Source organism: Platalea leucorodia (genome assembly GCF_965183815.1).
Source record: "Platalea leucorodia genome assembly, chromosome: 8".
Taxonomy (NCBI): Eukaryota; Metazoa; Chordata; class Aves; order Pelecaniformes; family Threskiornithidae; genus Platalea; species Platalea leucorodia.
Window position 1 is genome coordinate 20,424,869 of NC_138830.1, and position 22,628 is coordinate 20,447,496.

The 22,628-nt window shown below is 48.3% G+C and overlaps 1 protein-coding gene across 1 annotated transcript; it reads left to right on the forward strand.

The window, feature by feature from the left end:
• Nucleotides 1-13,980: 13,980 nt before the first annotated feature.
• On the forward strand, nucleotides 13,981-18,988 carry CCDC195 (coiled-coil domain containing 195; the record flags this gene model as incomplete). Its single annotated transcript, XM_082319051.1, has 3 exons — nucleotides 13,981-14,245; nucleotides 15,657-15,918; nucleotides 18,856-18,988. The coding sequence occupies 3 exons, from the start codon at nucleotides 13,981-13,983 to the stop codon at nucleotides 18,986-18,988; spliced, it is 660 nt and encodes a 219-aa protein (XP_082175177.1).
• Nucleotides 18,989-22,628: the final 3,640 nt, after the last annotated feature.

Genomic DNA, 22,628 nt, shown 5'->3' on the forward strand with positions numbered 1-22,628 from the left:
GACATTTATGACCATCTGCAGAGCGTGGCTTCAGATTGTCTCCACAGCCCCAGACTGAGGCCATGCTGGGAAACAGGGGCTCGGTGTAGTCCTCCTCCTTGAGGCCAAGGAAGCTTTGTTCTTCCTTTGAAGTTCATAGTCCCAGATTTTGCCCGAGGCGTGTTGGGAAACCATTTGTCTCTAGTGAGATGTTTGTTTCAGTGTCTGCATCATGTTGGGATGAGGTGGCGCAGTTCTGCCAGCTCTTACGAGTTCCCTTTAACCTCGGCGCTCCCACACTCCTTCATGTTCATTCCTTTGCCCATAGAAAATCCCTGCTTTCAGGGGTCCTTGCTCGTCGTGTGTGTATGTTTGGATCCCTTTCTTCTATGCATACAGTTCCATGAAGCTGTGGCTCATTTTGCCTGGAGAAACCCTGGTGATTCCCCTGCGGCCTCTACAGGTTCACGAGTGTTCGGTCAGGTCAGAGGCCAGTGCTATGTCTTCCTATGTGGGGATGCCAGGAGGGTTCTTCCAGTGTATTGCTTCATTCTGCCCTACTGTCTCCTTTCCCTGTATCTCTTCCCCTGACACCCCCAGTTCACAACTGGTGAGTCTCAAGACTTGTAGCCTGGCCCTGCAGGCAAGAGCCAAGGGTGGCCTCTAAATTCACCCTATCTATATGTGCAAGGTAAAAGTGCCATTATCCAGTCTCTGCCTGCTTGCTGGTGCTGCACGTGCTCCCAGCGCTTGCTGCCGTGTCTCCCTAACAGCACATGTGGGATTTTTCAGAACAAATCTTTGTTAAGGGTTGAAACCCACATGGTGCTCTTTCCTGGCAGGGGAAGGAGGGGAGCAGTTGGGATGGGCACCCCATGGGTTGGGATGGGCCCTGATCCAGCGTTAGTGCAGTAGCAGTGTAAGCCCGCGCCTGTGACTGAAAATAGCGCAAGCTCTCACCTATGCGCTGCACACCAGCATCGACTGCACGGCTGGACAGGGAGCCAGGCGCCTTCCTCATCCTCGCCTGGAAAAGCCCAGCTCGGCTCTTCAGACACTGCACTGTTCAAAACCAATAGTCTGCTGAAAAGGAATGATTTCTGGCCCAAATTTTAACCTGCTTTGTACTTTATATGTAGCAGTAGATGAAGTTATATATGGGAGGAACCAGTCATCAGTGGTGACAGCAGGAATCCGCAGTACAGAGGTGAGTCTGAGCATCGAGCCCTCTTGTCCCTCGGTTTGTTGGTCTCACTGGACTCGTTTTGCATTTACTATGATTTGTGTTTGTGGATGGGTACTTCAGAAGCCATCAAGGTGATTTGGAGACAGACTGTTTCTAATTAATGTTCACAAGAATGGAGCAACTAAGTCTGTTGGACATCTTTGGGAATAACTAGATTGCAAAAGCATGGTTTGCACCTAGGGAATGTTTCAAGCTGACACCAGGCTGGTCTGAAGCCAAGCTGTGGTCTGTAAAGCAGAGGTAAGGAGATCCCTGGATTGTTTTCTCAATAGCTTGCACATGAAATGAGTTTCATCGGTAAGTCTTAAGGGCTGTGGGGTTTGGTTTGTTTTAGGCCACCAGCTCTGCAGCCTGCCCTGGGGGTTTGAAAATCCAGCTCATATTCTGGCTGTTACCTTATTGCTGGTGTTAGAGATGCTCAGGCTTGAGCATAGCTGGGTCCTTACTCCAGATGGCTCTTCCTCTCCTGCTGTGTTCAAGCGCTTTCAGCATAGTCGCATGATAGCAATTAGCAAACAGTAGCTTTGAACCAGGGCAGTAACAGGGAGACAAAACAAAGCATTAAACCATGGATTGGCCTAGTATTTGAGGGGAGAGAATGAGAGAAATGCAGAAGGCATGTGAGGCTGTGGGATTATTACAAAGATGGGGTTTGGCCCTTCACCGCCATAAAATTCAGTGACCAAAACTGCAGAGGAGAGATGTGTCAGCACTGAATCCTGCATCCACCCCCATCTGTGGGCTATGAAGCCCTCACAGAACTGAACGCTGTTACAAACGCTGGTGCCTGATGGGCATTGCATGCCACAGGGCAGGCGCTGTAAGAAAGGGCTCTTTTCATACAATCACTGCTTTTCAAACTCTTAGGATTACATGAGGTCTACACCAATTTTTTTCTGCCAAAAGCTCCACTCTGAGACTCCTTCTGTCTAAGGCAACCACAAAAACATGGTCGGCTGTTCTCGGAGCTGAAGTTTTCTCTAGTAAATTATTTCACTGGGTTTATTTTTCAGTCACTTTTGAAAATGATTCTCTGGACTTGCTTTATTTCAAATATTAGGACAATTTTAAAACAACCACAGAACAAACTTTCCATCACTTATTTTATGTGCAAACAATCAGCTCAAGGCAGGTAAAACACACAGAGAAGAGCAGTTTAGGGAGGGAAACAAGTACAAGAGCAGATGCGCTTTCCCACTGCTGACATTCATAGGTTTTATTTTTACTGCAGGATGGGCAGGGCCTCGGTGGCCTGAGCACAGGTGTCCCAGGGGACTGGGCAAAGGTGGTGGTGAGAAATGTTGCAGTCAAATTGTGCTGCTTGAAGAAAAGAAATAAAAATGGACAGGGAAACTGCCGGTGCTTCTTCAAGTCTTTGTCTGACTTCTTGATAACGTGGAATTGCATAGGTGTTTACCTTTACAGATGAAACTTTGACAAGGACTGATTTTTAAGGCTATGAGCAAGATTATTAACAATAGGTAAAAAAATCATGCATATGTGCAAGTGCTTGATTTAGGACTACTGTTGGTATCCTTGCTGATGCTCCAGCATGTTCAGCTCTCTTACATTCAGATTACTTGCGTAAGAGGAATATCTACATTTTTTTCTCCATTATAGCTTCCTGGCAAATAGTTCTGCGTAAGAAGACTTCTAAGCGCAGGCTGAGAAGCTATGACAGAGAAGAGGAATATTGCGAGGCAGCCAGAGCCAGAGGAGAGGCAGGTGGCAGAGGGGGAGGTTTGGGGCAGCACAAAGCCCTGCGAGGGAACGGGATACAAGGGCCAGGAGGGCGGGGGGCGAAGCTGAGCTCGAGGAGGCTTTCATCCCCCCACTGCTGTAGGCGAAGCTGGTGAAAGATTCCCTTTCATCTAAGGAAGATCTTCCTGCGCCAGCCTCAAATTGAGATACTTTAAAAACTTTTTAGAGTGCAAAATAAATTATTTATGTTTGTTACTTAGTGGAAGCTATCCCAACACCCTGAAAGGAGTTAAGCATTATACATATTTTATGTTTAATCACTTCTTTAGTGACACCCAACCACAACCAAAGGCTTAAATTTCAATTAGAGGGAGATGTATTAAATGTTTAATAGGAATCATTCCTTACAGGGTAATTATATCTTAACATTCACTGGAAAGATGTTACGTTGGCAATGTAATGTTGATCTGAACAGGGATGATTTTTTTTTTTTTTTTTTTTTTTAATAATTTCCAAATGAGAAGCAGGAGGATGATCGGTACCATTCGTACTCCAGACACACTGCCCCTGTGCTGCCCAGCCACGGGCCTGGATCTGGGAAAAAGTGAAATTACATTCATGCATAGCTTTGAACGTGGATTTTTGGATCTCTGTGTGAAAAACGTAGTCCCATGTGTCCTGAGAAACATCAGGCTGCATGTATGTTTTACTTCAGTTTTGAACATTTTTAAAACTGGCAATTGACTACTCAGTATTTCAGCTGTAACTAATATGGGGGGGTGAATCTTCAAGACAGATGATCTATCAAGGATATCTTAAAAGCATCTGCTATGGATTTTAATGCATTCACCAATTTTTAACAAGTTTGGTATGTATGTGAAAGATTTTTCTTGTAATATTTAGATTATCATAAAAATAATCAGCTATGCATTCACAATGAGCAAAGTAAAGCCGTGAAGTGAATTTTGAACCCAGGACGTTAAAATCAAATATCAAATGAGAACAGAGAAATGGGATTTTGAGAAAAGCATCCAAAGTTGTAGAAAAAGAAAGGAAAAAAAAAAAAAAAAAAAAAAAAAACAAAAACCAAAAAAACCCAGAACTAGAATGCATTTCTCATTTAAGAGAATTGCATTGAGATAAATAAAATTAATCCAAAAGACAAAGCCCACATAGAACTATGATCATGACCAGGAAGGACCTTCAGCTTCACCATCGCTGCATCCCCTCTGCTTTAGCACGAGCTGCTCGAGCAGGAACCACTGGGCCCAGACCCATCGGCCCCACGCAGGTTTCCTGCTCCTGCTGTCCTCGCCTTGCTTTCTGGAGGCTGCGGCGCGGAGCAGGCAGAGCTTCTCCTCCGCCTCCTCTCCTTGCAGTAAGGGGCTGCCAAAGGACCTGACGTGGCCGCGCTCGGGACGCACCAGAAGGCAGGAGGGCTGCTGCCTCTCCCGGGGCAGCTGCGGCGCACACGGGGTGCGCAGTGGGCAGTTGACGGGGGGGCTGTTGGTTGCTGGGTGTCAGTCACGCTCAGGGCATCGCTGCGGAAGCGCAAAGGGCTGCTGGGCCGTGTAGCACTGCCTGCAGTTGTAGGGATTAGTGGTCTGGTTGTGTTGTCCGTTTCTATGCGTTATTTCCTCCAACCCGTTTTGACGCAGGAGCTGGAAACGCTGCCGACAATAACAATGAAACAAAGCACTCGTCATTGCAGCAGAAACTAAGGAGCAAACAGAAGGTGTGAAAGCACCAGGAGCTATTGAAGCTCGGGGCTCTCGGGACTGCCTGCAGAGCTGTGGGCAGTGTGCCGAGCTGCGATCTCCCAGCGAACCCTACGAGAAAATCCTGGAGCTTTGCTGCCATGAGACAGAAAGGGACAGCAAGCTATACCGACACGTAAGAGCCCACTGAGGCAAAACAGAGCAATTGGAAATCTGGCGTTCTTGGCTATTATTTTCTTTTTGTTATTTTGTTTGGGTTTTTTTTTTTGCTTTTGTGGTGGCCCCAAGTACATACCTCCTGACAACAAAGGGCACAGCTCCCGCTCCGGTGAGCACATGCTGTGCAACAGCGGAGAGAAAGCCTGCCTGTGAGTCTTTCGGGCTCCAAAATTGCCGTAGCTCCTCTGCAGGAGAGCACCCGCTTGGCTTCTGCTCCCGGGTGAGCTCTCTGATGGGAACAGCAGGGCTGCCTGCGCAGGACAGAACAAGGCTCATGAGAGAGATCGAAGCTTGAATGCAGATGTAAAGATGCCCGAAGCTGAGGACAGTGGGTCGGTGCTTCCCAGAGATCAGACATGCTGGAGCAGTCCGGTTTCCAAGCTCAGCACCTGCCAAGGCCAGGGCATTGGGATCGCAAGGTCGTTAGGTCCTGCCTCATTACAAACCCTGTGTGGTGGCAATTCATACAGCTCTGCTCCCGCTGCTCCTTCGGGGCTGGGTCAGATCTCTCCTGTACTTCAAACATATAATCTTTCTTACTGGAAAACACAACTGAAATTATTTGCTAATTCAAACTGAACAGAATAAATAATTTTAGTTGGGAAAAGCAGGGAAAACCTTAGGAAAGACCAAATAAATGCCTTCCTTTCAAAATGACTAAAATCAGGAATGTGCTGGAGTTTGCTCCAAATGAGGCTGGTCCCTCTGGCCGTGCCCTCCCTGGGCACACCAGCACCCGACGGGGCTGCGGCAGCCCCCGACGGCGATGCTCACCCCAGCAAGGCTTGCTGCAAAATCCAGCCCTCCTCTTCCCAGTGCATGCAGCAGCAGGTACATCAGAAGGAAAACAGACACTGGACGGGGTTTGCCCCTGCGTGGATGGGGTGGTGGTTCAGGCAGCCACCATGGCAGGGTGGGCTTGCAGCCAGCGGCAGAGCACGCAGACCCCAGCCCGGGCACCCGCCGCTCTCCCCTGCACAGGGACCTTCCAGCACATTTTTGTTTGCAGCCTGCAGAGAGCGGCTCGGGGCAGCCATCGGCTCGCAGGGCAGCTCGGGGAGGAAATGAGAACATTATTATTCTTTTCAAGAGAAGTCCAGCACGGTTCCTGGGTGAAATATTAGCTATGAAAAATACCAAGTAACTTTCCTACCTACAGGCACGTGTTGGACTATGTGGGGATGGGAAAAAATAAAAAGTACAGTGAAACCAGCAGGGTTAGGGGAAGGTTGTCACAGTGTCTAGATTATCAGGACAAAAGAGTATGAGCGGTTTTAAGGCAGAATGGTAAAAAGCACATTTGAGTCTCCTAGTTAGTAGGTCCTATGTCTCTTCTACATGTATAGCCTCAAGATTCAAAAACATTGGCACCCGAGCAGTTCAGGCTCATGGCACTGCAGGAGGAGGTGCTGCAGCCCCTGCGGGGAAGTTGCCTAACAGAGGTTTGGGGTCAATCCTGGGCAGCCACCCACGTCCCATGCCCTCGGGAGCACCCCTGAGGCCCGGCGGGGTGGGAGTTAAGAGTAATGAGTGTCCTTCAGCCCAGGAGTCGTGGTCCACATGGGATAGGTGTGGGGTTGCTTGTAACACTTCATTAAGTTGACAATGTACAGGTATTTTTGGAAAATTCTCAGTAATGCAAAACTGAAATCATAATTATTGACTTTTCTGTCCAGGTTGTTGAGGTTCTTCATGTGGTTCTTAACTACTCACGAAAGCAAGTGATCGTGAAGTTCTCAGTATGAACATCTCTCCCTGAAGAGCAGCAAAGAAATGCACGTTTCCCTTTCTTCCGATTAATTACTCCCCAGCTTTATAGAAGATGCATTTTCTGTGTGCTTTTTAAGCTGTGCTCCCCATATGCTGTTTCAGTTAGCTATAATCGTTCGTTTTTGTCGGAGAACAGCTGTGAGGGTGTTTCCTGCCCTGCAATATGTTTTCATGACCTGCAAATGCCACGTAGTGTTCCTATAGTTCTGAGTCACGTTTTAGATGTATTTGCACAGATTGCATATGGTGTGACATCTTACAGCTACATAGATACAAATAGCCTCACATACATTTTATATGGTATGTCTTGTTTGAGAAAAGAAAACTGAGTATGAAATAATTATTATTTTTAATTTGAGGATGGATTTTCTGCTTGGAGCTGCTCCGTAATCATGAGGCTATCTCCCACGAGCGATGGCTTGTTTTAATTTGAAAGCTATCGCAAGCTCTGTGCAGGTAACTATGGGCCCAGCTGCATGCTCCTAGTTATGAAAATCCCCAGCTGGGCATATAGATTTTCTTGCATGAGGCATGGTTTTGTACTCTGTAGCATATGTTGTGCTTGCAGGGAGCTGGCATAAAACAGATTAATTCTGATTATTCCAGACTAACTTGAGGATCCATTTAAAGGGAGAGAGACCCAGAGGCCTGGAAATGCAATACGGAGGCCTGAAGTGATCCCTGAAACGTTCGAAACATTTCTATAGCCTTGCTTCACTGCCAGCCCAGTCCAAAACCGTAGCCAAGGTTTTCGGATGTGACTCATGTATCTCGGAGTTTCTATTTCCCATGTTCAGGTTAAGCCTGGTTTTTGGAAAGTATTGAGCATCCCCTGCTGGAAACCAGACCCCTTTCAAAAACCTCAAATACTCAAAATCAAAGCAACGCTAGTAAGATTATTGGGCTGTGTACGCCAAGCTAGAGGTTCAGCGTGTTGCAGAGGGACTTGGCTCCCTGCAGCCGCTGAAACGAGCAGGGTGCTCGTGGGGGCTCCTTTTAACAGGGCTTGTGTGGGATTTTCTGCCTACACGTGGGGTTAAGGCACAGTCAGGCAAATGGTCCTTGCAAAAGAAAAAGGACGTTTAATGGGCATTAACAAGTTAAACCATTACCTGTTAAATAGACTAATCAAATAACTTTCTTTGTGCCATCGTTATCTAATTAGATTATGAAACCTGAGAATGCTTTAAACATTAATTGATTTTTGCCGTCTTGTTTTCTTTCTGGGAACTTGTGCAGCTCGCTTCCCACAACTGCCTCGCTGCACCCAGCGTGAGCAAAAGTCACCGCTCAGACGTGGTTGAAAGGGAGCGTTTAATTAGTCATGAGTGTAAGGCAAGATTTCATTCAAGCATAAAAAGCAGCCAGCTTTATACTCTCTCACGCCCGGCTACACGTGAGGCCAGTGAACGTTTCCACGGGGTCTGTCCTCACCGCTCTCCGCTTCCTCTCCAAACACTGCTGGTCGCATCCATGCCCCGGAGGCCGCCCGTGTCCCCCTCCCACACCGTTTGCTGCCGCACTTCTCCCCACTTCAATGTCAAGAGGAGAGCGCTGATGCAGACTTGCAGTCACCTTCTCGGGCTCATCCTGCCAATCCACTGGGTAATTTTCATTCTGCTGGGAAGTTGCTGCCCAAGCGCGCTCAAAAAAACAGCTTTGTACAGAAGCGACACGTGTCAGCTGCTGTTCCCGGCCTGGCGAGATGCGGCGGCTGGGAAGGCGGCTCCCGCGCAGGGTGGCGGGGCTGGCTGCAGCGCAGGCGGCAGATGTGCCGGCGGGCGCCCGAGCATCTCACCCTTGGCTGGGGCAGCTTTATGGGCGCTGCTGCTGTGCCCCTGCAGAGCCGCGTGTGCGAGGGCACCGTCTTGGCCCTTTTGGATGGGTGAAAAAGGGGGTTCCTTCACAGTGCCGGTGGGCTCCAGTTCTGGGGGACATCCCGAAGCAGGGAGGGCAGCCACCTGCCTGCTGGCATGGTAGCACTGGCACCCCACTCACATGGGTGCCCCAGCACCGGCATACCTTGCCCTCGTCCTTCAGAAGGGGCTTAGGAATAGCAGATTTCAACTGTGCAATAGCTTGGAGCCAAAATTCACACTTTTCAGAGTAAGTATGGAAATTTTTCAACATTTGTAGTTGTGGGAACATACCAAAATGGGCCTCTGGGTTCCTCTGTTCGGCTGCACAGCGATGCCAGCTCGGAGGAGGTGGAGGTATTCCCACAGCTAAAACTGGGGGCACTCCAAACAGCCCCACAGTGAATTTAGCCAATCAGTAATTAGCTGATTGCTGTGGTGTAGGCCTGAGGCATTGCTGTAGAAATCTGTATGAGCTCCTGTACCTGCCTTCGCATTGGAAGCTCAGCCCTGGCGAGGAGCCTAGGCTGACCCAAGGAAGGAGCGGCGGCCCCACGGGACCGTACCTCTCAGGTGGGGGCACGCAAGATGGGGCTGACAGCAGCATTCTCCCCGGGGACTGCATGGCCAGGGCACGTTAGGAAATTGTATCACAGATGTTATCATCAAACTTTAGAGGCTGAGCTGTTTTGTCCAAGTATTGGAACACACTCAATTTGTGCTGCAACATCCTCTCTATAGAACCCTTCCGTTACAACAAGGATGCATTTCTTTGCGTGGCTGAGCATTTGCAGATGAAATTCATTCAAAGCAAGGTGCGACCTGGCCTGGCAGAGCAGCACCTGCAGGACACTGATGCCAGCTACAGCAGCTGCCAGCACGCCGGACTCGGGTCAGCAAGAGCCTTGCAGCCCATGTCGCATGTCCCACCGCGTTCAAGCTGCTATTCAAGTGCTGGGAAGAAAATGCATCAATCAAGCAGAGCATTGATTTCAAACCTTCTGCTGAGCCTCAAGCAATAGGACTGGCCAAGTAAAGCATATATAGACTATGGACAATTTAGATGTCTAAATGTCTAAAGTTTGAGCAGAGTGAAAGTGGAGAAATTAAAATCGAAAACAGGGAAAAAGATAGGTTTACCTCTTGCTGAAAATGGGGCAGCCACTGAGAATTAAATAAGGAGAAGGCCAATATGGGATAAAATTTTGACATTACACCTGTTGAGTCCCTTCAGAAATCGAGCAAGGACTCGGGGCATGGCAATGATCTTGCGCAGTGGCAACAGGAAGAATTGGGCATTGACCCTGAGTAGTGCTGCTGTTACGCTTTCGCTTGGTTATTTTTATAGGATGAATAAATCCAGCATTGCTGACATTCGTGGCTGCTAATAGCAAACCTTCCCTGGAGACTCCTGCCCTGATGGAGATCTGGGCTTGGTGCAGGGATGATGGAGCTGCGAGCCGCGCTCACCCCCAGGTAACCCCGAGTGACGCGTCAGGGCGGGCAGGCTGCTGTGCTTTTCCTCCAGCCCCTCCCAGCGAGGCTGGAGATGCGATGCAGCGTTGCTGGTCCTCAGCAACGTGATGTGGTGCCTCGCGGCAGGCAGGGGTGATGGCGCAGCAGCTAGCAGGTGCATCGGAGGGGGAGCAGAGCATCATAAGGATGGAAGTCTATGGGTTAGGAGGAGTTATGATGCCAGGCAAAAAGGAAGGGTGTTGGTTTATTGCAAAGTACTATCAGAAAGGGACTTTCCACCTCCAGGCACATTCAGCCTTCGTCCTCTGCCTCCGTCTTCTCCTCCCCCAAACTGAAACCTGTGGCAGCCCAGCCACGCTCTGAGCAGCCCATGTTGTGGGAAGGGGCAGCCTCAGCTCGGGGCAGCAGCCCCCGCCGTGCTAGTGCAGGGTGCGGATGTTACAGCGCTGTGTTTGCCCAGCTTTGTGGGAAGCTGAAGCCTGGTACCTGTGCTCTGCCAGTCGGGTTTAGCTGCAGAGAGGGGAGACTCAGTCTTCTGGCGGAGAGGCTCCTGTGTCACTGGGAGGCACGATACACATCCAGCTGCAGCATGTCTAGAAAATATCCATGCACTTACTGCTGATGGATTTTCAAGGACAAAATGTTGTGATTTGAAAAAAAAGAAAAAAAAAAAAAATTGGTTTTACTGGAGTAGCAACGAGTTCTCTGTTTTTTTTTCTCCCTGACCTTCAGGGGAGCAAGAAAGCAGATTTGGCAAGTGAGACAGCTAGAAAAGCTGTTCAGCAATGGCAGTAGCTGTGCAGGTGTTATTTTCTGCTGATGGTAGGTTTCACAACGTGCCTTCTCTGCTCGCATCGTAGCCCCTTCCCCAGGGACCCCCTGCCGCAGCCACATACAGGCACGAGTGTCCCACGTCGCCGTGCCAGGCAGCGGGAGGGAGCTGCAGAATGCCAGGCAGTGGCAGGATAAAGAGCTGAGCTCCTCCCGGTTTTGTATGAAGCTGCTCCACAAGGCTTCTGCATTTTGTTCACAAGTTTTGTGTTGCAGCGCTACTTGGTATGCAGTTCCTACGGTCCACTGAATCACAGCACGTGCTCCGGCGCTCGCATGCAGGTATTGCTGGGGGGCTGCTTGAGCCCGGCAGCTGCCAGGAACCCCACCTCTGTGGCCGGGTGTTTTTCCTGGTGAAAAGGTTTGGGCAGGGCTGAAGGTGAATACAACTTTACCTCGTTCAATATCCTACAAAGCACAACTTGCCAAAGCAGCTCAGGTGTGAGAAGCTCTGTCCTTTCTATTAAATGACGTTAAGCTGAAGTATTTCAGAGCGAAAACAAGACAGCTATAGTTGTTTGTTGTAGGCACAGGAAGGTACGCTGAACATATGGCCAGTCAAAATCTGCAGCCTGCGAGCGTGCCGCAGCCAAGAGGCAGGAGCGTGTTTCCCACCTGCGGCAGGCGGAGCGGCAGCACCCGGGAGCTGCCCAGCCCTGCCCCGGGCTAGTGGCCCTGCAGGTCCGGCAGCGCAGGCACACGTTTTGGACCCCACCAAATTTACAAATACAAAGTTGCATGCATGGAGCTCTGTCTGCATATGGTGAACATGGTGACCAGCACAGCCAGCAAATTTAGCTTTGCCAGGTTTTCATTGTCCAAAACTCTTGACCCATCTCCTCCCCCTGCCTGTCGGTCTCTGGGAGGGAATCTCAGCAAGAGCAGCAGTACGAGGTTACAAGACAAACGCCGTTTCCTCGGAAGTCTCTGCTACAACAAAAGGTCCGTGCCCGCTCTGGTCCGGTTACAGTGGAGCGGCGGGCGTGGGATCAGAGGAGCAGATGTCTTCAGTTGCAGCCGGGGTAAGCTCATTGCTGAGCTGGCGAGCAGCCCCTGCCCATCCAAACCTGCCAGCTGCGGGATCAGCAGCAATATTATAATTACACGAGTGCTGTCACTGCTCCAGTACCTGATCCACATGCTGGAGAAACAGAAATATAAATTTGAAACCAACACTGGAGGGTTGTTGCTATGTTTTAAGTCCTTGGTTGACTCCAAAATGGAGGGGATTTGTATTTTGGTTCCAGCAGTTTTGCTCACCACACATTGTCCCCAGCACGGGGACACCTGCACATTTAAGCCTGGGTCCAAGCCCATTTCTGAGCCCAGCTTTGCCCACTCCTTCCCATTTGTACATTGTTAGGCCCTCAGCAACATGCACCTCGCTGGAGGGAAGGAAAAAACTCAGCATAAGCTGCTGCTGCTTCTTGATGCAATCAGGATGGGCTGGAGAGAGTACAGCCACGACCCACCAGGAGCTTTGCCGAAATGAATGCCAGCACATCAAGCCCAGGCTGCCGCCAGCCCCGCAGCGGGCAGGGGAAACACAGCAGGGCCTGACGTGCTCTTCCTCTTGCACTGTGATCTCATGAGAGATCATGGATGCTGTGGGCTTTGTTTGCAGCCTGAAAACTCAAATTCATTTCACCGCTCTGCATGCAGCCCGAATTGAGAGAGGCTCCCAGGAGGTGACAGCAGGGCTACCTGTGACTCCTGCGGCTCCCGGTCCCCAGACTTGTGCCTGTGTCACTGGAAAAATCAGCATAGCTGCATATTCCTGCAGGTCTTACAGCAAGTTCCACCTGCCCTGGCTAGGCACAGCGTGTTGCTGTAGGTCAGAGGGGGGTAGTGAGCACAGCGTGAACTACAGGAACGACTTCATCCTTATGAAGCACTTTTTGAGGATGCTGCTCCTGAGAAGGCAGCATTGCCCACACGGGAACATGCCCGAGGGCAAAGCTCCTTGCCTGCATCCCTGTTTTTCTCTCAGTTCCAGCAGTTTCTGCCCAACTTCCCGGTAGCTGCTTGGGCAGCAATGCCTCCTCACAGACCCGATGGCTTCCTCACGATAGCCCTCCTCTGACACCCTCTGGAAAAAACAAACTGAGTCATCTCTTGTTTTGAGCATCCCACACCAGCTTTCCTTTCTTCCCCCAGCCTCCGGCAGCAAAGCGGTGAAGTGCATGCAGCCGAAAGGCCTTTTTTCTAAGATATTCCCGAGTCACTGTTGAGCTACTGGAAAGTGAATGGTCTCAAAGTAAAAGGTGTGTTAAATTATTTTCCTGCTGGCTTTCTGGCATTCTCAGTTTTGTATTTTGAAGTAAGTTGAGGGAGGGGGGGAGGATGTTCCATGGGTTTTTGCATTTTACTGCCAGCAGAAAGATGGTTTTAGGGACTAGGTGATGAGAGCAGCACAGAGGATTGTGTTTCCCTTCCTAATGCAAGATTCATGCCCGGTCTGTCTCTCCTTACACTCCTGGGATGCTGGTGCAGGCGCTCCACTCCAGCAAGCCTCCCTGGGCACCTGGGAAGGGGCAGCAGGCTCTGCTGCGGCCTTTCAGGAGCGCTTTAGGTTACCTGCTCGTCCATCACAGCAGTTGGTGTACTTTTTTAATAGCAGGGGTCTTGCACTGTATCAGCTTTCATTTGGAAATTTAATTTTCCTTTGAGAAATTGCTAATTCTCTTCCAGATGCGCAGAGCAAAAATGAGTAATTCGGCCAGTGTTAAGGGAGAGATGAATTGCTGCCCAGCAAAGGGCAGCCCCTCCCTCTGTGCCACGGAGGCGATCGCTGGCCTTTTCGGGTAAACCAGAGGAAATGGGCTCTGTCCTCCTTGGTCCTTTTGGAGAAAACCAAAGCCTGAGGCAAGCGAGGGGGCGGGAGGGTTTTCCGATGATGCAGTGATATTGTGTTGACAGTGATTTGTGCAGCGTGTAAGAGGCCAGCTCTGCTCTGAAAAACGAGACCCTGAATGAATAAATCATGGGCCCTGTCTTAGTAACCTGACAACTCAGTCCAGCCCTCCCGGTGGCGGGAGCTGGCCCGAGCCCTGCGTGCGGGGAGGGACTCCTATTGTCCAGAGGCTTTTAAGGGCAGGGTCTGCCCGCCGCCAGCTTAGGAGCTTCTCCGCAGGGCAGGCGCTTTGGTGGGGGAGCGGGGAGCCTTGCTGCGCGGCGTGGGACCATGGAGGGAAACGCGCACCTCCTCCAGGTCATCCGCAAGATGCGTTCTCAAATCAACAAGCTGGAGAGGGAAAACAGGGCCCTGAGGGGAGAGCTGCAGGTCTGCGGGCAGAGAGCTGTGCCACCAGAGAGAGAGGCAGCGCGAGGAGGTGGGAACGGTGGCGTGAGGAGCCTTGCCAATGATGGGGAAGGACCAGCTGGCTCTCCAGCATTCCTGCATGGAAGCATCATGGCCAATCCTGCTCCGGCACCAAAGGAGCAGACAGGTACCGAAGAGCCAGGGCTGTCCATGGCACCCACGTGTGCTGCCCGTGCAGGATCTCCCAGCCGGCTGTTATGTGTCTGCAGGGAACGGGAGATGAGCCACTAGCTGTCTGTCTGGTTAACTTGATGGAAGTGCTCTGGCCTCCTGCAGTGCCCACACCCAAAATGACCTTAACCGGGTGTCTCACTCTGTGATCTTTTTAGGAGGGGTACCTGCATCCCCCAAGCTGAGCTTAGTGGAGTATTTCACTGCTGCTCAAGCGAAGAGTTCAACTCCAAGAGTTCAGTTTGCCTTTGTTTAAGCCGAATCTGACTTACTGCTTTGAGTTTTCATGGGCAAGGACTACCATCTTGCCCGTGCCTGTCCCCCGTCTGTTCCAGACAGAAAAAGACCAACAGCTGTAATCATGATGTAAACTCTCTTGCCTTAGTAAAAGATGAGAAAATCTTTACAAATAGTAACAAATAGTGATGGGTTGCATACCTCACACCAGATGTGCAGTTTCTTTTTGCAGATAATGCAGTTAGTTTTGGCTGAGGGAGAAGGGGGGCAATGTGTAGGAATACACTCTCTTCATGGTTTTATCGGAGGGAAAAAATGGAAATATTCCTCAGTTATAGAAGTCTGGTTGGGACTTCTGGAGGATTAAATGAAGCAGGAATTAGAGCAAAATGTTGTTTGGTGAGAAGTAGTTATCTAGAATTGGATGCGGTTATTGGCAGGATCAGGCTGTTAGGTATCGTCTGTGCTTGAGGCCTGTCGCCTCCTTGTCTGGTGTCTGTCATGTCCAGTCTGCTGGAAAACTGCTTCACTAACACAGCTTCTTGGCATCAGTATGGTGTGCGTTACGAGTTGCAGCTGCCGTTACAGCCCACGTGCTCCACAGGTCTGATGGCTGACCGAGCCTCAGCTCTGAGCCAGCCCCCTGGAGAGGTCCGGGCCGTGGAGAAATGCCCCCACAAGTTCTGACAGAGACAAGTCTATGAAAGTGAACGAGATGAGAGGCTGACCAGTACTAGTGGATTCACGTGAAGCTAGATGAGTGCTGCAGTCGAATAACGCCTACTGCCAAGCCCCCTGCGCCCAGTGGTCAGGTTACCAACCTGAGGGTCTCTTAAACTGGAGCTGCTGGTGGCTATGGATATCGCCAGCTTGGGAATAGCTGACTGGTCTTTTGGTGAGCATGAAAGATGTGCAAGGTGATTTCCAACCTGGTGGCTTTTCCTCTCCATCTGCCTTCTAGTGGAAAGGGTGGGATCCAAAGGGGCTGTTTGGCCTCCTCTGCCTTTCAGCCTCCCCACGTACAAAACTTTTTTGAGCCAAAAGAAAGTGATTAAAAACACATCGAGGATATCTGAATTCTCCTTATTATTGTTATTGTTCGTAGCTCTGCTTTTGTCTCTGCTACTCAGATGCCACCATGACAGTGCGGCGCTACTCCACCGCTTCACCAGCGCCCGCTCCTTCCAGCGCGAGGTCTCACCGGGCCGGCAAGAGGCCTGCGAGCAATGGGCTCCCGGGCGCGCCGGGCAGTGCCCCGCCACCCGCCCCTCCTGCTGCACCGCAGCTCGCCAGCGGAGAGGAGAAAGGGCTTGAAAACACCCCGGCCAACTGTCTCTCCTACAGTCATTCCAGCAAAATGAAGCTGTTTCAGGAGCATGTCTACAAGTGCAGGTAGGTTCAGTTTGCCTTCACAGCATCACTGGCCTGGGCTGGTTGCAGGTTTCACCTCAGAACATACATGGACATTGCTTTGCGTTTTAGTTCGTTACTGGTAAAATCTTTGTTCGAATGTATATGCACGTGGAGCAGGCATGAGACCTCTTTTGGGTAAGTTGTCCTGCTCCTCCTTGCAATGTGTGAGGATGGCCAGCGTTAGCCGTTTAAATTTACTATCAAAAGGAGAGGCTGAGGGGAGAGGGAAGGGGGTTGAAATCTTCTCTCCATTAAAGCCAGGCAAAGTTGTGCAGATTGATGCATTGTTCTGACAAGCTAAGTTTGAAAAGGATTTTTAAACTTTGAATGAAAAGCATGGAGATATCAAGGAACTCTGAGCTGTGCTTTTGAAAGTGTGATTAATATGGCTCATGGATTTAGATGTACTGTATCATATTTCCCCTGTAATTGAAGCATTACAAGTTAATGCTTTCAGCCTTGAGAAAAATATTCTCAGGACGGCTTCTAAATTAAGTGAAAGGGCTGCTGGACAGGCCCCAAGTGTCTCTGCTCATTGATGAGAAGCTTTCCAAGACGGGGCAACAATCAAAGGTAGAAGCACCAATAATGAGACTGATATACTAATGCCCCAGTCACCTCCTCATGCTGATATTGCACCCTGGGAATCCATGTAGATTGCTGGTTTTAGTGCTGATCATGGCGTGCTCAAAAGAAAAAGAGTCCAAGTGGCCCCAAAGCGTGGGAGCAGGGAGAACAGGGACAAGTCCATGGGTCTGCCTGCCCGCGCGTGTCCCGGGGCAGGACTCCAGCGGCCTCTGCTCAGGGGCTGCACGGCTGTAGTGGGTTGTGTTGCCTGCATTGACGTGCCCGTCCGCATGGCACGGCACGGCAGCTTTTACTCTGTACCCCCCTCGCGCAGCAGCGCGTACTCAGAGCAGACCAGAGCGCAGCCCCTCGCGCTCCCCCTGCAAACCCAGTCAGGAGCCCAGCTCCTCACTGAGAGGCTGGAGGGGACAACGGGGTCAAGTTTTCATAGGTACCTAGGTTTTCTTGTAAGGACATTTGAGGGTCAGATGTTATACAGCATTTAAACACCTAAATTTAGTCCCTGGTAGGGAACTCGTATCATTTTCAAAAGCACCCTGACCCTGTAACTCTGGATTTCAGCATATGCTCCGCTGGGTTCAGGGAAACTTAAGACTCTCAGTGCACATAAACGCTTCTGAGAGGTTTGCCCTGAAGCCAGCTCGCATGGAAAGCCTGCGTGTTAGGAAACACAGGGTCAGCGTGCAGGAGCAGGGACAGCAACGGCAAACGCTGCTGCTTTCTCATAAGGGGAAAAGAGCTTTCAAAGCAATCAAAATAGCAATGTAGATCTATACAGCTAATGCCTTGGGACCTACAGGTTTAAAAGCACCAGTTACCCAGCGGCCAAAGGAACAGTAATGATTATTTTATTGCTATCTTTAGAGCTGCTTTGTCAGCTCTGAACAGCAGCGAGCGTGACACCGTGACTCACGTCCACTCAGTGTTGGCTGCTTTAGGAGAAGAAATGGCTATGGAGAGAGCTTTTTACCTAACCCTCAGTAGACTGGCTGATACCCTGAAGCATGAAGGTTTGTGTTTCTTATAGCAAAAAAAAGTTTAGTATATTTTCTGGTCATAATGGTGGATGTTTCCATTATATACACAAAGGTCTAACACAGACAGCAATCTTAGTAAGCTTTTAACTAGTAGGATAATTTGCGGCAATGAGTTCAGCAGCTAATTAAGCTCAATTTTTTACAGCGATGACATTTTTGCTTCCCAGCATGCTGGTCCATGTCAGGTTCTCCTATTATTTGTTTATTGTAGTTTTCTCACATTTTGCTCCAAAGCTATAATCCTGTATGTGATGCTGAATATTTTTGCTTTAAAATTAACTCTGTAGAAGCATCACCTTGGATTTGTCTAGAGTGCAGTTGCATCCCAGTAATAAAATAACAGCACTGCTAACAAATCATCACTAATTTGCATGACTACAACATTTTGATTCGTATATGCTAAAGCATTATATATACCTCAATTCCTACTTTTTCGGTGAAGAAAAAGAAGACTAAATATTTGAATTCATTAGGCAGGATAAGAGAGGCTGAGAACTATTTTCAGGGCTATTATAGTAAAAGCTACAAGGCCTGTTTGGTACGAATGTCACTATTGGGGTGTTCAGGCTTGATGGTTCCACCTTCCAGTGGGAGAGGTCTAATTGGCAGGTGAGAAGGGGCAAGGAAATGGCGGCGGTCCTCTGCCCTGCAGGACACCCCCCAGTAACCATCAATAAATACTTTCATAGTTTCATGATTTTCCTTTCTCATGCTCCTCAAGGGCCTGAGTGAGCTGACAGCAACCGCAGAGGACAGTCAGAACGAAAACGAAAGCTCTGCAAAACCCAATCCATTTACTTGCCAAACCAACTAGTTTTGGGACACATAAAAGAGCACGTTTCTCCCCCTGCTTTCGCAGCCGGTGTAACTTACCATGTACACACTCACCGCCTGGAAGCCACTGTTCTCACACCCGCTTGCAGCAGCTGGGTACTGATGCATACAAATATAAAGCCACTGAAGGACGCCCTGGGTCCATGTGGGCACACGTGCACCCTAAGGGTTCTGTACGCGCGTAGCTCCGTACATATACACGCATCGGGCACCGACAGAGAGATGCGAGGCTCGATGGAAAAAGGCAGATGCTTCCAGCAGACAGGCAGACAACACTATGCTTGGTCCCTTGGGAAGACCGTACGAACCCTGTCCCAGCAGGGCATGAAATCCTGCCTCCATGCAGTGTGCAAGTGCTGAAAGCATTTGCCTTTTACTTGCTGGGTTTTATTTTTTTACTTTCTTTGCACGTTTTATACATTTGTAATCCTTATAATGCTTTCTCATTTTTCTCCAGGGGTAAAGTAAAGGCCGTTAGTTTCTTCTTACCAATGGATATGTCATCATATGCTGAAAAGCAAGGTTCCCTCAAAAGCCCACAGAATCAGAGCACAAAACAGTTAACCACCATCGCTGAAAAGGATATGTGAGCTGGTGAATTTTTAAAGGCCCATTGATTCTCAAGATAAATTGGCCTTAAATGATAGCTGTGTCTCAGGTTCCTTTCCTGCAAAACGCTTTGGCAGGATGCCTGCAGAGAATCACCCAGCCTGTGTTTCGGGTCACTGGCCCGATGTTTAGCATGGAAATGGAAGCCACAACAAAGCCGGCTGGAAGCCCATACACCATGATGAAGCCACATGATAGCAAAGGTACCTCCACAAAGTAGCTTCTGCGCAACATGTCTCAAGGATCCCTTACCTTAGGACTGCTGTAAACAGGTTTTGAAGCTGGTTTTGATGTGTTTGTCACAAAAAGTGGAAACCATGCCACCGCTTGTGTTTGCTGATTCCCTTGCCAGAAAGGTATTTGATGCAAATGACAAAATTAGAGCTATTAAAGAGCCTGTGAGGTTTTCTCTATATGTAAAACTTTAAAACTTAACAGTACTAATACAGCAAAGTTACGAGGGCGTTACAGAGTCAGTTAATGTTACTCTGAATTTCTGCAGCTTGGCAATGACTGTGTCCATTTGGGGTTCACCTCTAAGGGAGCGCAGGGGAGAGTAGGTACTAATCAGTATGAAAACGTGACTACAAATCTGTTTCTGCAGCCGGGGACTAAAGGCTGTACACCAAGTTAAAGGAGGAGGAATTGTGAATATCAGAATTTTTCAGGAATGGCTTCTCAGCACAGCTCGGATCAAAAATCATTAGCAGAAATTCAGAAAACAGGTGCAAAACAAACGTGAGAGAACTACAAACAGCTTGTAAAAAATGAGAAGTGCTTGTTAGTTCTAGCCATATGAGTAAAGATAGGGTCCCACATGTTTATTTTGATTACAAGTATTTATGGAACCAAAATACTGCAGATTGCTATTTCTTTATGTACAGGCCGCACTGATGATTGAATATTGTACAGAGAATGCATGAGCAGTAGATGTTTGTACCAATAACTTTAAGGAAGATTTTCATCTCATTGTCTACTCTTAAACTCTTGAGCTTTCAAAAGTGAAAGCAGAGACCCGGTGGAAAAAAATCCCTTCTGGATTTTCCGTGATGTTGTATACTTGCATAAAAACCTGTGCTCCTTTTTTTCATTTTGAAATTCACCATGTTTTGTATATTCAAGTACATTTTTAATATATTCTCACCAATGAAGTAATAATTTCAGTTTCACTGCTATTTTATTTGTGGATTTTTGTGTTCGGCTTGGGTCCATACAGAGTTGATTGTAATGTCAGAAGCAATGACTCGATGACTTCCACCAAATGAGGTTACAGTTTGGAAAGTTTACTGAACAGCTCGCTTTAGGAGGCATTTACAGGGAAGTGCTTTTTAAATGTTTTAAAGAAAGCTGCATTGTCAGAAACTAGACACTGCATATGTGTTCAGTTAAGTACCTAAATCCAGTTGATTTCACTTAGCAATGTAACAACAATCACCTTTGAAAATCTGGCCCCTAGACCTTTAAGGTACCCAAGCTTTTGACAATTCATGTTTGAACACCAGATTTAATGGGATTTGGGAATCCATATGCTTCAGACAGCTTCCAAAAGTCTCAACTTTTAAATTTTCTAAGCCTCAGCTTCCATGAAGCAGCAGTGGGAATTCTCTTCTCCCACCCTTTTTGTGTCAATTCAATGTAGATAAGTCACTGACACTAAGACTGCGTATTAGTAAGCATATGACAATGTCAGTTGTAGTGGGCTGCTGATTCTGATGTCACACAAATACATATAACTTTGTGTATGGTCAAGAAATTAAACTCCCTGGACATTTATTAGAGGTATAATGGTCTTAAACTTTTGTATACTTACAAGGAAAAAGAACAGAAAAGGTGGAAGGGAAAGGAGGGAAAGGAATCAAACTAGTCATTGACAAACAGCAGTCAGTATATCAATGGAAAGATTTATTTCTGAATGATATTTTTGCAGTCTTTAGCAGTGCCCACAGATTTAAGAACACATGGTAATGCACAGGCACATTAATTTTTAAAAGCAGTTGTGCAGATTTGACCTATCTCTGCATCTCCAGCAGCACCAGATTGTAGCAGAGGCGACAGAGAAACCACTGAGCACATCAGTTTTACCACAGTACAGCATGAAGTAACTTACCATGGAGCACTTACTGGCAATTAAAACATTCCAATATTAAACATTCATAGATTGTTCAGTGCAAAAAGGGCAGGTATAAGCAAAGCGAGTGTTAAAATTTGGACAGAGATGCAGGCAACAATTAAGCCGTGGTCCTTTTCTTTCTCCTTCCCAAGAGGATCCATACAAGTTCAGAGGAGTTCTGGGCTTCTACCTCAAACCACTCTGGAATGTATCTATATTAAACCCTGGAATATATACTAAACCCTATTCACTGATAGCCAGGCTTATTGGACAATTCCAGTTGGAAATTCTTCCTTTCAGAGAGGTGGTCAGTGGTATTCAGCCATGCAGGTACGGGACTGCAAGAGCAGCTGAGACAGCAAGAGGTGCGCTCCTGCATTAGCACTGGCCACCGAGAGGTGTACGTGCCTGTGTCACACCTGTGCTTGGGGCTAAGTGGCTTTCTATCTCCATAGCAAATACCGATAAAGACGGAGTTCACTGCTGCTATTTATGACATGGCCTCAAGTTGCGCCAGGGGAGCTTTAGATTGGATATTAGGAAACATTTCTTCACTGAAAGGGTCGTCAAGCGTTCGAACAGGCTGCCCAGGGAAGTGGTTGGGTCCCCATCCCTGGAAGTATTCAAAAGACGTGTAGATGTGGTGCTTAGGGACACCGTTTTAGTGGTGGACTTGGCAGGGTTAGGTTTACGGTTGGACTCAATGATCTTAAAGGTCTTTTCCAACCTAAAGGATTCTATGATTCTATGTGTTCTCTGTTCCATCAGCACGACTAGTCAAGAGTAGTGAAACGCGTCTCTAGGCTGGAGACAAAAAAGTCTCGTCAGAGTTGATTCTTACTTACATCAGTGGGATAGTGCCGATTTAACTGTTACTTCACATTTACATCATTGTAAGTGAGAGAGAAATTGGGTATTATCTTTCTTTGGGAAAGTTTTCTTAAAGCTATGGTCATCGTACAGAAGCGCAAAGCCATGAGCACTGGACTGGTCAGGAGGAGTTACTAAGGATGAAGGTGAGATGTAGACGTTGTGTGTCTGAGGGTAGGACAACAGTCAAATGTTTAAAATCTTGATATCCAACTTAATAATCCTTAGATGCATCTTCAACCTACAGTATATCTCGCCCTCGCCAAAATAATGAACAGTGCCTAGATAGCAAAATCCTTACAAATAAATAAATAAATGAATCCTGCCATTCATAAAACTGCCCTCTCCCAGAGTGGTGCTGCTCAGCCGTACCGTGGGAAGTGCTAATCTTAAAGGGTGCGTCTACATCAGCGTTTCAGTCAGAGTCAGGAGTACCCTCCTGAGTGAATTTCCTGGTCAAACCCACTTACCGTACTTTGTTTCACATTGTGGAGTGGTCTCAAAGCACACAAAAGGATGTCTTCTGCATGAAACTAAGTCAGAGGATGGGCTTATAAGGTGCTCCAAAAGCTAACAGGTATTCAGTGCGTGGGACCACACTAGCAAGCCCTCTGAAATACCTACAGTGTGGACAAATGGGT